The sequence below is a fragment of the Temnothorax longispinosus genome, chromosome 12 (genome assembly GCF_030848805.1).
Source record: "Temnothorax longispinosus isolate EJ_2023e chromosome 12, Tlon_JGU_v1, whole genome shotgun sequence".
Taxonomy (NCBI): Eukaryota; Metazoa; Arthropoda; class Insecta; order Hymenoptera; family Formicidae; genus Temnothorax; species Temnothorax longispinosus.
This window is the reverse complement of record NC_092369.1, coordinates 925,298-939,604: the sequence shown is the minus strand read 5'-3', so window position 1 is coordinate 939,604 and position 14,307 is coordinate 925,298. Positions and strand designations below refer to the sequence as shown.

Sequence of the window (14,307 nt, the reverse complement as noted above, 5' to 3'; positions counted from 1 at the left end):
AGTTTTATATTCTCCAACATTATATAACATTATTACAATAATTTAATCATAGCATCGTAATAATTTATATTGCAGTATACATATCTTTTAGAAACAATTATGATTCAAGTTATAAAACGCATGACGTGATGTATGGCTCAATACTGATATTCGATATATTCGAATTAATTTAAATTATTAATGTTTACTCGTTTAATCGATTATCAGGCGTGGTTTTGGCATGGGTACCTAAGATACCTAATGTACGTTTTACGTGCGGCATATTTCAACGATTCAGAATCGCTACGAATACAATTCTATTCCGCAGAATTTCTGTAAACGTTGTGATAGACATTTTTCAATTAGTGCTTAATATTATACAATTGCCGTGCAATCGCCGCAATATTATATCAATATGACAAAGTATCGTTTTAAATCCAAGAATCTAAGAAATCTATTGACGTATCGAAAATCGCAAAAATTACGTGACGTTTCAGTTTGGAAAAGTATTTTTTATAATCTCACAGTTAAGGTGCCTTTTCATATGCAGCATGCTGCAGCAGCAAATCAGTCACGTGCCCAAAATTTACTAGAGCATACTTGCTGCTCATGAAAAGGTGCAGCAGCAGCACAACAGCACGACATTAAATTATAACCTAAAAATAATATTGTGGTGAGTTGTTAGTGTATTTAAACAATTTAAATTTATAAATAAGTAGCATACGATATATATGATATACAATCAAATTAAAGAAAAGCCTAAGGTTAGGATCTTGGTTGCTTAATAATTGATTATCAATTTAATTATGTGATGGTACTGTTCTAGCTTTAGTGAGGTTACGTTTCAACACAGAAAGTAACGGTGCGTGGTTCGCTGGGGCGATGAATTGTACATAAATTTACGCAAATAATATTATTAGGCAATCAAGATCTAGTTCTGACCGTTTATAAATTTTTCCTTAATTTAACATAATTTTTACAGTTTTATTTGGTTTAATAATGTCGTACAATCAAAGATTGTATCAATGGTACAAAGAATGTGAGAAAGCGGTTCAAGAACATAATGTTGAAACTTGGAGGAGACAAAAAATTGCCATTGCACTAGCAACTAGTGCAATTGTAGCTTGGGTCACTGAAACTTCAAAAGCGAAGCGGCATTATAAAAAGAAACGGACTTGGGTAACTGAATTGTTTCAACAACGTCGACGTTATGGATTTTATCATACTGCTTTACCCATATTAAAATTGGAAGATTTGCGTTTTCGAAATTATTTCCGAATGAGTACTATTCAATTTGAAGAGTTATTGCAATTAATAGGTCCAAGAATTACTCGACAGTATGTCATTCGTGAACCAATTGGAGCAGAACAACGATTATCAATATGCTTAAGGTTTGAAATTTTATTAAAATGTAAAACAATTTTTTTTAAATTTAGCTCATGTTTTTAGTCATTTTATTTCTTATTATAGATATTTAGCGAGTGGAGATAGTATGACATCAATGTCGTACCACTATCTTGTTAGTTTGACATCAGTATCTCAAATTATTGCCGAAACGTGTGAAATCTTATGGGAAATATTATCACCACTTGTATTGGTACAATGTAATCAGTTAGACTGGAAAGCAATTGCTCATGATTTCGATGAAAAATGGCAGTTTCCACATTGTATTGGAGCTTTAGATGGAAAGCATGTCGTTATACAGGTATCAAGTATGATATGCACTTTTTCCATGCAAGTGTGAACACTGCATATATTTGCCAAAATTTCACTAAAATGTTTATTTGTTTATATTGTCTAGAGTCCTGAACATTCCGGTTCGATGTATTACAACTATAAAAAAACCCACAGCATTGTATTATTAGCGATGTGTGATGCTAACTATCTCTTCACTTTAGTTGATATTGGAGCTTTTGGCCGTCAGAGCGATGGTGGTATTTTTAAGAATTCTCGAATGGGTCAACGATTTGCACAAGGAAACATGCATGTTCCATGTGCAGATGAAATTTATGAAGGAAGTTCCAATTATCCGTATGTGATTGTTGGAGATGAAGCATTTCCATTGAGTTCATATTTAATGCGACCATATCCTGGCAGAGAGAAACTATCAACTGAAAAAAAAGTCTTCAATTATCGACTATCCCGAGTAAGAAGAATGATCGAGAATACATTCGGAATACTTGCAGCTCAATGGCGAATTTATAGAAAAAGTACAATTGCAAAAGTCGATACTGTTGAAAAAATGGTAAAAGCAACAGTTGTTTTGCATAACTGGCTTCGTAAGCAAGATCTAACAAGAAGAGAAACATTTATAACTCCAGACATGGTCGATAGAGAAATAGATAATGGATCAATTATACCAGGTGCTTGGAGAAATATGGTTGAAACAAATAATTCTGCTTTACAAAGTATTGCTACTAGTTCCAATCATACGTGTTCAAGAGTGGCTGCAAATATTCGAAATAAATTTACAGATTATTTCAATGAAGAAGGCGCCGTCCCATGGAAATTTGTACAAATTTATCAGTAAGAAATGACTCGAAAAGCAATAGAATCTGAAATTTATTTTTCTCTGTATTTGAAAAATTAATAAATGTATGTTTTTGATAAATTAACACCTAAATATATTATGAAGTTGTATAAGTAATATGAACAATAAAAAAATAGCATTTTTTGAACTGTTTGATATAAAAACACAGTGTATTAAAAACTTATTTATTTTAATGTTTATAATAAACACCATATTTCTTTAAATGTAAATAAAATAAATTACATTTGGTTTAGCCTTTAACATTATACAATTGCATGTATCACAAATTCGACTATAAGTAATATTTAAATAAAAATAATATATTTCTCAAAACGTAATATTTTAAATATTTTTAAACTTAATGTTAAATTTTTTTGAACGCTCAGTCTTGTTTCATTATTAGAATGCAAAAACGTATAAAAATTTGCACAGTTCTGCATTCCATAAATAAAAGTTATCGAAACGAATGAATATATTGAATGTATTAAAAACTCAATTATTTTAATGTTTATAATAAACACCGTATTCCTAATTTTTAATTAAAACAAATTACATTCAGTTTAGTCTTTAACATCATTGCATGTATCACAAATTAGATTATAAGTAAATATTTAACTTAAAAAATAGTAGATGGTTTGATGCATCTACTACTTTTTGAAGTTAATTTTTTATTTTTTAATTTTTTGAACGTTTAGTCTATTTTTATTATCAGAATGCAAAACCGTGTAACAATTTATTGCATAATTGAAAAAGTTATTGAAACAACTAAATATTTGAAATTTTATCATTTACGAATGAAAATATTTGGAATATCAAAGTTCTCCTTTCTCGCTCCGGGAGTCTTCGCAATTGCGCCGAGACTATAGTCATCAATCCATCTACCTCATCCTGTTTGTTGTCTGGAAGTGGTAACGTTGGCAATTGCACATTAGGAATTGCGCTAATTGCAGTAATTGCATCTGCAATTTTATCGAGTGCAGAGGTTGACGCTGTGCCACCCGTCGACACGGTCGCTAAAAAATAAAGAAATAAGTAAATAATACATTTAAAATATATAACAAATAAATAATACATTTGTTTTGAGCATTTTAATATAAATATACATTAAGGCTCCTGGGTAGTCACCGCGGCCATATTGGATTCTTACTATCGAGGCGAGGAAAACACCTAATTTTAAGTTGCGGTATTTTCCGAAATAAAAAGACATTTCAATAAAAAATCACGACAGATCGTTTCAGCACACTTCAAAAATTGACCGGATACTATCCTTTTCCCTCGACAATAAACAAACAGCCATAAAACGAAGCCTAAACATATGGAAAACAAGCCGTTTGACGACTATCGAAAGGAGTGGTGAATGTTCCTTCCGCATATATATTTCTTGCAAATCTTACCATACGGTCAATTTTACGAGTTTCACGAATACGTTAAACGTTAGAGCACAAGTACAGAGCGAATAATAAAGAAATATACCGCAACTTAAAATAAGGTTGTCAACATGTCACAAGACAGAATTCTCCATTGGAGAGAGTGAGAGGAGAGAGTTCTTATTTCTGCCGCGACGGTACGGCGCCACCGTCAACGCAGAGTTCTCGGCTCAGGGACCAGGAGCCTTAAAAACCAAAAAATGCTTACCATTTTGTCGTCTTTTTGGAATGGGTGGTATATTTTCTTCATTTTCGTCACCAAGAAGATTATCACTTGTTCTGTAATTGTAATATTTATGTTTATATAGTTTAAATATATGATAAACTTAATATAATAGCACAATACAATTAGTTTCAGATAATGTAGTATATACTTTTTTCTATAAATTGTATCACGCAAAAAATCCATTCTATCGAAATGCTTCCACTTTCGCTTTGAAGTAGGACGTGCTGCTCCACTTGGCAATTTCTCCTTGGCTAGCTCACGAGAGTAACTATCTCGTAGCGTCTTCCATTTTGGCGGCTTGTTTCGGGTCTAAACGCCCTATAAGGATACGTAAAACATTTGAGTAAAAAACTATTTTAATCACAAGGATGATTACACACACACACACACACACACACACACACACACACACACACATGTATATACATACGTATGTATGCATGTATGTATGTATGCATGTATGTATGTATGTATGTATGTATATATTGTATATAATCTAATAATATGACTTTCATACCTTCCAAAGCTTTTGAAACTTCTGTCCACGTTTCAGTAGTTACAGTTCGATTACGTTGTTGAACAGGTATACTGTAATTATATAATACTTCATGTTTAGAAACTTCTTCAATAAGTAATTCGTCTATATCCGTAGACTCAGAGAATTATCGACCATCGTTGATTCTTCGTACTGACTAGTTTCATCTAATATGATGTCTTCTTTGCCATTATTCATCGCACTTCGTCGTATTATTTTTCCATCATCTGTATTAAAAAATTATTACATAAAATATTATAGGGCTTCCAGAACAACGTTCTTAGTGCAAAGAGCATGCTCTGTCCTTTTTTAACTTTCCGTAATAAGTAACAAAGATAGAACGACACTCGAGCATTAAGACCGTGGTTCTGGAACGCAGCCTAGAATTATGTAACAGAATGTTAAATACTTAGGCCGGTATTCATAGTTAAATCTTATATTTAAGATTGTCTTAAGTTTATCTTTAGATGCTGTACGACTCGTATTGTTCGCTACATATAGTACCTATAAAGATGAACTTAAGATGATCTTATATATTATATAAGATCTGATTATGAATATTGATTTATCTTCGATTTATCTTCATAATTTCTTCATAAATATATATTATTTTCATTTATACTTACCGCACATTGGATAAAAATATCGATTTTTATCAAAACAGTATGTATCGAATCCCTCCAAGCATTTATGTGTAGGAACTAGAGATTCTTCCACAATTTCCTCGCAAACCCCGCAAGTGTTAACGAGTGTAATCTGAAATTTAAAAGAATCATAATTAATAGTTAACAAAACTTGTCGACATTGTTATATTATAGAAGTGTTCAATTTTTTGGCCATTATAAGATTGAGGTTATATTTACGTTTATATTCTTATAATTATTCTATTCCTAAAATTTATATTATTGACATTGTGCAAAAATTTAGTAATAATTATTATATTTTCTTACCTCACTCGATGCCGTCGATTCCATGATAGGATTATTGGTAATTTAGAATACGCGCTGCACCTCGAATATCAATAAAAGTATGCTCATTCGACGCGTTTTGACACAAAACGACGAAACGAAAGAATTTGGCAGAAAAATGCGGCTGTCTCCCCTGCGAAGCGAGATATTTAGCGTTAAAGTTGACAATATAACAATAGGATGACAATATAACAATAACGCCGTTAAGACTCAAGTTACACAATGGCCCTGTACTGTTTTGCTGCTTTGCTGTTCATTCAGTTGAACTTCATAACGATGAAGCGAAATATGGTGAAATTTATCTTGCGTGATCTAGTAACACAACCAATAGCAGCAAACTGCTGCGGCAGCACGCTGCCGCATGAAATGGTACTTTTAGTCTCGATTGGCAAAACAAGCATGGCCGACGAGAGCATCCTACAGAAAGGTATGTAATTTCTTGCGAGTTCCTCGTAATTTCTCTTCTATTCTAGAACTATAACTTTATCAAAAGTATTTCCTTTGCAGAATAATGTGGTTAGTAGTTAGGCTAGGCGGGTTCTAACTCGGGAGCTCCGAGGGGGGGTGAGGGAGGGGGTATCAGATTTCGCGGGGTGGGGTGAGGGGGAGGGGTGGGGTATCGGGTTACACAGGGATATCGGGTTACAAGGAGATAACGCGGGGGTGAGGGGGAGGAGGGCGGGGCGGGATATCGGGTTACATAAGGATATCGATTTTGCGGGGAAGAGGGGGGGAGGGGGTTGACCTTGGCATACCACCGTGATAACTCACCGGGATGAGTCACCGGAATGACTCACCCGCGCCGCGGGTCCGCGGGAGGGGAAGTCCGCGGTCGCGCCGCGGGGGTCCGCGTGGGGGTCCGCGGTGGCCGCGTGAGGGGTCTGCGGGGGCCGCGGGGGCCTCGTTCGCAACAACGCCGCTAGGCGGCGCACAATGGTAAGACTAACTTGATAGCGCACTGCGTAGTAGCGTGTTTTTTTGTCAATGACGCATCGAACCTGTCGGAACATGTTCGTCGTAAACAACATTTTTCTAGGAAAAGGGGGTGTTATCGCGTAGACTAAACAATCTATCTACGCAGTACATAAAAAACAAAGGAAGAAATGACGTCATCGGGACGATGATCGACCCGATAACGCATCGAACCTGTCGGGACACGTTCGTCGTAAACAACATTTTTCTAGGAAAAGGGGAGCGGTTATCGCGTAGACTAAACAATCGATTATCTCGTAGACTAAACAATCGAACCTGTCGGGACACGTTCGACGTAAACAACATTTTTCTAGGAAAAGGGGGGCGGTTATCGCGTAGACTAAACAAAATCGCTAAACAATCTATCTACGCAGTACGTAAAAGACAAAGGCAGAAATGACGTCATCGGGACGATGATCGACCCGATAACGCATCGAACCTGTCGGGACACGTTCGTCGTAAACATTTTTCTAGGATAAGGGGAGCGGTTATCGCATAGACTAAACAATCGATTATCTCGTAGACTAAACAATCGAACCTGTCGGGACACGTTCGACGTAAACAACATTTTTCTAGAAAAAGGGGGGCGGTTATCGCGTAGATTAAACAAAATCGCTAAACAATCTATCTACGCAGTACGTAAAAGACAAAGGCAGAAATGACGTCATCGGGACGATGATCGACCTGATAACGCATCGAACCTGTCGGAACACGTTCGTCGTAAACAACATTTGATAAAAGTTAGGTATAGGGAAGGACATACATGCACGCAAAAGAAAAATACATTGTTCGTTTTAGGGTGTAAAAAAAGCCTGTTTATTGAACTCTTCTTTTACATAATATATCTTACGTGCTAAAAAATTAAAGCTGCAAGCTCACAATCGATGAGCTGATTCGTATTGAACGCATCGCTAGCGTATATTGCATTCGACGCTTCCCTGGGATCCGTCACGGTGGACGCGATATCGGAGAACTGCGCAAATTTTGCATCGATCGCCGCAAGAATTCTGACCAAACGATCGAATCTCGCTTCGATGCACCGATCGAGATCGAACATACGATGCAGCGTCGATTCGGTCATCATCAAGCGTACGTTTACAGATTCGAGACGTATGAGTTTGACGTTATTAACCGACGTACAAACTCTCACCGTTAGCGGTCCAACGTTTATAAAACTATGGACATCTTTGAAGTCGTTGCGAAAGAAATTCTGAATATTTCGTCGTTGCTCGTAGAGTGCCTTCCACGTTTCGAGAGACAACAGCAGTTCCTTTCCTCGATGATCTCCAACGGCAATCTCCACGTAGCTCGGTGGACCCACGTTGATGCCAATTTCGAGGAATTTGTATCCCGTAGCTGTCAGCGCGTATCGTCTGCTGAGTATACGTACCGCGCAACGAAATGCTGGATAAAAGAAATGAAAATAGTTTTATTTTCATAAGTATTACAATATGCAAAGATATAAAAACTGGGGGAGACTCTATATGTTAATTTTCTCTCAAACGAAACTTACCTATTGCATCTGGCCTCATACGTTTGAGTTTCAACGTTGTGAATCGGCACGTAATAATTCACGGCATTCACGCGTTTTGCACCGTTGTTGCTGCTGCTGCTGTTGCATCCTTCAAAGGAGAACATTTTCGCTCTCTAGGCTCTGAGAAGTTGACCGTCAGTACAAGCGATCGCGACAAGACTGATCATATGAAATTACTTGAGTATACGCGACAACTCCAAAAAGTAATGATGTGGTGGTGGGGAAAGGGGGAGGGGAAATTAATGTTTATAGAACTGCGCAGTGGATTTTTTAGGAGAGAGGGAAGTAAAGCCTACTCTAACGAAGATGATGAGGAAGGGGAGGGGGAGTAAGAAAGAAAACAAAAAGTTTAATATAATTTATTTATTAAAAAAAGATATATGGCAAATCTTTATGGCGTCGCGCGCGACCACCAATTAAATAGTTTTATTACATTTTGTAACGCGCAATTCTTTTCATGTTTTCCACATCGCATAGTATTGGTGTCATCTAGTTTATTCAAAGATTCGATATCTTTGTAATGCGCATCCAGAGTCTCGACGATTAGGTTTTTTCGCGCATAATTCTCTAGCAGATCCACCAGCCATTCTCGTTTCTGGCATCCCTTGACGTACACGAGAGTCGGCATCTCGTCGTCATCGTCTTCTTCTTCTTCTTCTTTCATACCAAGCACGGCCGATGTAATCAGGCGTTTCACCATGCTGTACGGCACGTTTCCGTCTTCCCATCGTAATCCATGGTGATTGCGAATCAACCAGGTAGCGCACGATTTGTCGGATTTTGTGAGGAGATTCCACGGCATGGGGTACGTAAAGATGTGATGCGTCGGAACGCAGCCTTTTCTCAGCACCTCCTTCACGACAAATTTCATCCCGACGAGGAATCCTTGCAGGTCCACGAACATTGGTACGGACATGACGAGATTCTTTATCTTTCTCTCGCTCGTCGATGCGTCAATCGAGAGGAATGACGCGCAACTCTGCAAATCGTCTCGCGACACTCTGATTTATACTTCCCCCCCTCCCTCCCTCTCTCTCTTGCTTCTCTAAATAATTGTATCGGAGACTGATGGAAAGAGAGAGAGAGAGAGAGAGAGAGAGAGAGAGAAATAAAAATTCACGTCGACGTTGCCGCGAACACTCAGACTATTTTGCGCACCACGTTCGTCAACGGGTTGTACTCAATCACGCGGTCGTGTATGATGAGACAGTACGCGGAGGTATTCGGCGGTACGTTCTCCATGCAGTCGAATTCTATTCTGACATCCACGTGGCGTTTTTGACGGATTCGTTTTGGCGGGAGCAATCGATGATCACGAACGGGCCGTTACGTAGAAAAGTCGAGACTCGGCTCGAGATATTCGTATCCGTAGTAGCCCTTGCAGAAACGCGCGTACATATCGTACAGAATCGCCTATCTGTGTTTGCCAAAGTCCAAATTCAGATCGTCGTACGGATAAACTTCCGAGTTTTAGATAGAGTTTTACGTTGGTCAAGTTGCAGTCGTCGAATCGGCTTGTGTCGGCGGACATGACATTCTTCCGACCCGTCTGCAGAGCGAAGACGACGTATCGCGGTTTCTCGAGCTGAGTCGCGGTCTTAATGACCCACGAGTGCTTGGTCGTGTTCTGCAACAGGGGATACTCGTACAGATCTCACGAACGGAAACCCATACTTAGATATCGTCCGTCTTCCAAGGCGCGCAGCATCGACAGCTTGTTGATCTCGTTCAATACCACGTGAGGCATTCGCCATTGTATCTTGAGTATTTTGATAGTAGGCTCCAACGCGAGACTTCCCACCAGGGAATTGTTGTCGTTGCGCGCTCGTATCAAGATCAATTCGTGACGAGCGTTGATCACCACGCGTTTGTAATCCTCGCAAAATCCCAGTAACAAGTTGAGCGGTACGCAGGAATTGAAATATCCGTTCGGATTATTATGTGGTTCCCAGCCCGCGTTTCGCAGGATCACGCTTCTGTTGGACGATACCGTAACGTAGTTCATGAGCGTGCTGGTTATTCCTACGTTTCTGCAACGATCAATCTCCATACCGTCGAGCTCGTATTGAATCTCATCGAACATGAACGTGACGCAATTAGTACCCAATACCACATTATCGACTTGGTCGGCTGCTCTGGTCACCGTCAATGTTCCTTCGATGTAGAGAAAACTTTTGCACGGCAATGTATACAGATCCTGCTGTTGTATGGGTATTCGTATCTCGTCGCTATAATCAAACGTTGTGTCGGCGTACAGGTTGTACGTGTGAGTCTCGATCTTGACGATGCGATCGTCAAAGACCGGCTCGCTTCCAATGTTGAGAATTTCCGTCATCGTTCAGATGTTTCGCACCGCGAATCCCAGAGATTGTAAAAACTTAACGTTCGACGCGTTGAGCTTCTTTCTCGTCGCTTGTTTAACGCCACCGAATGTCGACTTGACGATATCGTCGATCGGTGTAGCCGTAAAGATATCACTGTTATCTGTCGCGTGCTCCGAGTCGTTCAATACTAGCATCTCATGTGTCGCGCGTACACTCACGCTCACGCATACACTGGCGCGTTACCGCTCTCGCCGTCGTACGTGCAATCTGACGGTGATCTCTTCTCCGCGAAAATCGAGCAATCGTCCGTCTTGATCAGCGACGCGTATCGTTAGATTTGTAACGCTCCGCGCGATGATCGGCAGATAAATGATCTGCGCCGACGTTTCCGATATCTTATATCCCGGTGGTACGCTCGGTGAAAATTCGTGTATCGTATGAACACGTTTGTCGTTGCTGTACGCACCCGCGGTCTACACTCCACGCGGATAATGTTTACGTTGATAATATTAATCGGTGCGTCCGATTCGTGCCACTGTCCCGGCTGCAATATACGCGTCGATGAGAATCCCAGCAGCGATCCGACGTTGTTCGGTTTGTTAAAGTTCACTCTGAAAGCGCACTTGATCTCGCTCTTCATCGTATTGTAATTTGCGCGAAGCACTGTCGGGTATTCCGCGACCTCGTCTTCGTAGCCGTTCGCGCGAACGGTCTCCTCTCGTGCGATATCCGCGATCGACGTACGACGATCGTCGTTGGAACGAACCACGCGTCGCGGACGTTTACGTGAAATTTCACATTTCAAAAACTTGTGTATGGCTCGTATCTCGTACGATCCCTCGGGAATCGTAATTTCCGTGTCATCCTCGTCGAAATAAAATTTATTATTCGAAGAATTCACGTTCGGAATCGTGTGATAAGTCTCGAAACACGTTAGAAGACCGAGCTCGTAGTCACCATCGCTCAGATCCACGGCGGGAAAATAGTGCTCCGCGAGAATGCTACTTTTCCTGGTCAGCGTAAACGTTATAGACATATCGGCCGGAAGCTGGTTGACGAACACTGAGTCTCCGCACGGCGCGTCGTCAGGTTTTAAATTAGCGCCGATCGTTATCGATCGTCCGGAGAAATTGCAAGCACAACTGGCCACAGATGCTCTGATCGTAGCGCTGCTAAGACGTGTAATTGTACTCAATTTTTGTCACGCTCGGTCCAAAATATTGCACCAGTTCTTTCGGTGGTCAAAGATTGCCGAAACTGTCGAAATATACGACTCGATCTCCCCTCTTGGCGTACGCTACCCAACGAGTACCGGGGCCGGCTGCATCGTCCAAATTCACGATACCGCTTTCATTTCGGCGTACGCCATCGACGATCGGTAACGAATCACGCATGAAAACCCCTCTGAAGAACGGTACGCGCATTCGCCTTGCCAGTCGACTCAATTGTACGTTAGTCGTAACACCCGTGGGCATATTTAACGTCTTCTTTGATGTTTTTTTTTTTTTTTCAATCTTCAACGCTACTCCTCGCCCCTCGTTTGTGCGGGCCGACCCAGCAAACAAAAAAAGAATAAAAAGAATTAAAACAGGATTGCCAGGAATTCAATTAAGGACTTTCCGAATTCCATTCTGTCCATAAAAGGGATTGAAATAGTTTTCAATATCATGGAATTCCTTATTTTGGAAAGAATTTGTCTTTTTTGAATCCCATCCAATTTCGACACAAAAATATTATACCACTGAATGCCAGGTTAGGGATTGGAAAAGTTTCGTGATGAATTCCATTGAATACCATTGATTCCGTTAACGAAATGAATACCATTAAATGCCAAACTAGGAATTAAAAATTTCCGTATTAAATTCCATTGAATTCCGTCTATTCTGACAATAAAATGAATACCATTGAATGCCAGGATAGGGATTGAAAAGTGTCCGTGTTGAACTCTGTGGCGGTACGCGCCACCAATAGTACACGCCCGCGCGGTATCTGCATTACCGGCAGTTTGCGTCGACGCCGCTAGGCGTCGCATCGCCGGGGCATCTTCTCGAATTCAAAGTTTCGTCTCGACCGCTATGTAAAGGGACCCCCTACGGGGCCTGACAGATCTTACAAATCTCATTTTCGGGCTAATTGCCCGTTGGCAGTAGTGCGTGTAATGCCCTTAGGCATACACAAAAGCTCACCGACGAACAACGGCGCTTGGTCGCCCAACGGAGGCGCAAGATGTTTCCTAAACCATCTAATGCCATGCAATTCCATAACCTTTACGGATTCCATAGGATTGGATGGAATTGAAATTTTTCTTTTTGGATTCCATGGGATTGGACCATCTCATTCGAATCGACCATCTAATTTCATCTAATTCCGCCAAAAAAAAAAGGGATTCAAAGGTATTAAAAAATTTTAATATCTTTTAATCCTTTTGCGTTTGCTGGAGAGATACAGTCCTTGTCTATATTTGTACGGAGCGAGATAAAGTCCGCGACCTTCCATGGCGCGATTGTGACGTTGCGTCTCTTCCAGCTGACGTCGCGCGGCTTTGCTAGCGTTCATCGCCGTTATAATTCCGGCCGCTCCGCCGGCCAGAGAGCCGAGAACTCCCAACAACGGTAGAATCGGCAATACGCCGCCCGTTTCGCTGCCGGAAGTATCCGTTTTTTCGAATCCGCTCTCTTCTTCATCTTCATCTTCGTCTGCGTCTTCGCCTTCGCCTTTATTTTCAAACCCATTCCGAGCTTCGTCTTAGCCTTCATGGCCGCCCAGACGGCTGTAGAGGCAGCTCTCTTTCCGAGAGTCGAATCTCTCGCGATGACGCGTCCCAACGCTCTCTCGGCGAGTATCTCGTCCGCCGCGTGTCTCTCGGTGAGGCCTTTCCCACACAGCAAAACCTGTTTCAGAAAGCTTTCCGAAAGATAACTTGGAAATTAATATTGAAATGTATAATTGAAATCATTCAGAAATATTTCTGAAACGTTTTATGAAAATCATATATCACTGAAAGCTTTCCAAAAGATAACTTGGCAATTAATATTAAAATGTAACATTAAAATCATTCAGAAGTATTTCTGAAACGTTTCATCGAAATCATTTATGACCCTTTTCACTGAAATATTTCTGAAATATTACGAAACATTTTAGAAAAATATTTCGTACGTAATGTCTAAAATACATATCATTGAAAGCTTTCCGAAAGATAACTCGGACAATAATATTGAAACGTAACATTGAAATTATTCAGAAGTATTTCTGAAACGTTTCATCGAAATCATTTATAACCCTTTTCACTGAAATATTACGAAGCATTTCAGAGAAATATGCAACGACGCCGCTAGGCGGCGCCATAATAGTAAGACTAACTCGCAAGTAAATTTCAGTTGGGATCTAATATAAGCAGGCTTTCGGCGAAGCAAAATCATGACGAAGAATATGATCAAGAATATGTTTTACGAAGGACAGGAAATTGTTCCGGATGATCCTATACAGGGTGATCCAAAACAATTTGATATGAGAAAAAGTATCTGAAATATTTCCCGTATATTTTTGAAACATTTCAAAGATATTTTCGAAGCATTTCAGAGATATTTCTTAAGCATTTCAGAAATATTTCTAAAGCATTTCAGAATTATTTCAGAAATATTTCTGAGATTTCAGAAACATTTTTGAAATCTCAGCTTGGCGGACATTTTAGCTTTCTGAAACATATCTGAAACATGTCTAAAATGTTTTTTGAAAGGTTTCATATTTCATTGACAGTTTTTTGAAAGCTTTCTGAAATATTTCGATGCTGTGTGGGTTGTTACGCGAATACT

At 39.9% G+C, this 14,307-nt stretch overlaps 2 protein-coding genes across 4 annotated transcripts; one reads left to right on the top strand and one right to left on the bottom strand.

Annotated features, from left to right (window-relative positions):
* The first annotated feature begins 234 nt into the window (after positions 1 to 234).
* On the top strand, positions 235 to 2,657 carry LOC139823418 (putative nuclease HARBI1). 3 transcript variants are annotated; one of them, XM_071795940.1, is made up of 4 exons: positions 235 to 652; positions 962 to 1,370; positions 1,450 to 1,684; positions 1,781 to 2,657. In XM_071795940.1, the coding sequence occupies exons 2-4, from the start codon at positions 979 to 981 to the stop codon at positions 2,507 to 2,509; spliced, it is 1,356 nt and encodes a 451-aa protein (XP_071652041.1). In that variant the 5' UTR covers positions 235 to 652; positions 962 to 978; the 3' UTR covers positions 2,510 to 2,657. The 3 variants fall into 3 exon arrangements, with proteins under 3 accessions (XP_071652041.1, XP_071652043.1, XP_071652040.1); XM_071795942.1 differs by lacking the exon at positions 235 to 652 and adding an exon at positions 705 to 841; XM_071795939.1 differs by lacking the exon at positions 235 to 652 and adding an exon at positions 826 to 868.
* Positions 2,658 to 9,825: 7,168 nt separating this feature from the next.
* On the bottom strand, positions 9,826 to 10,506 carry LOC139823230 (uncharacterized). Its single transcript, XM_071795613.1, has one exon. The coding sequence runs from the start codon at positions 10,504 to 10,506 to the stop codon at positions 9,826 to 9,828; it is 681 nt and encodes a 226-aa protein (XP_071651714.1).
* Positions 10,507 to 14,307: the final 3,801 nt, after the last annotated feature.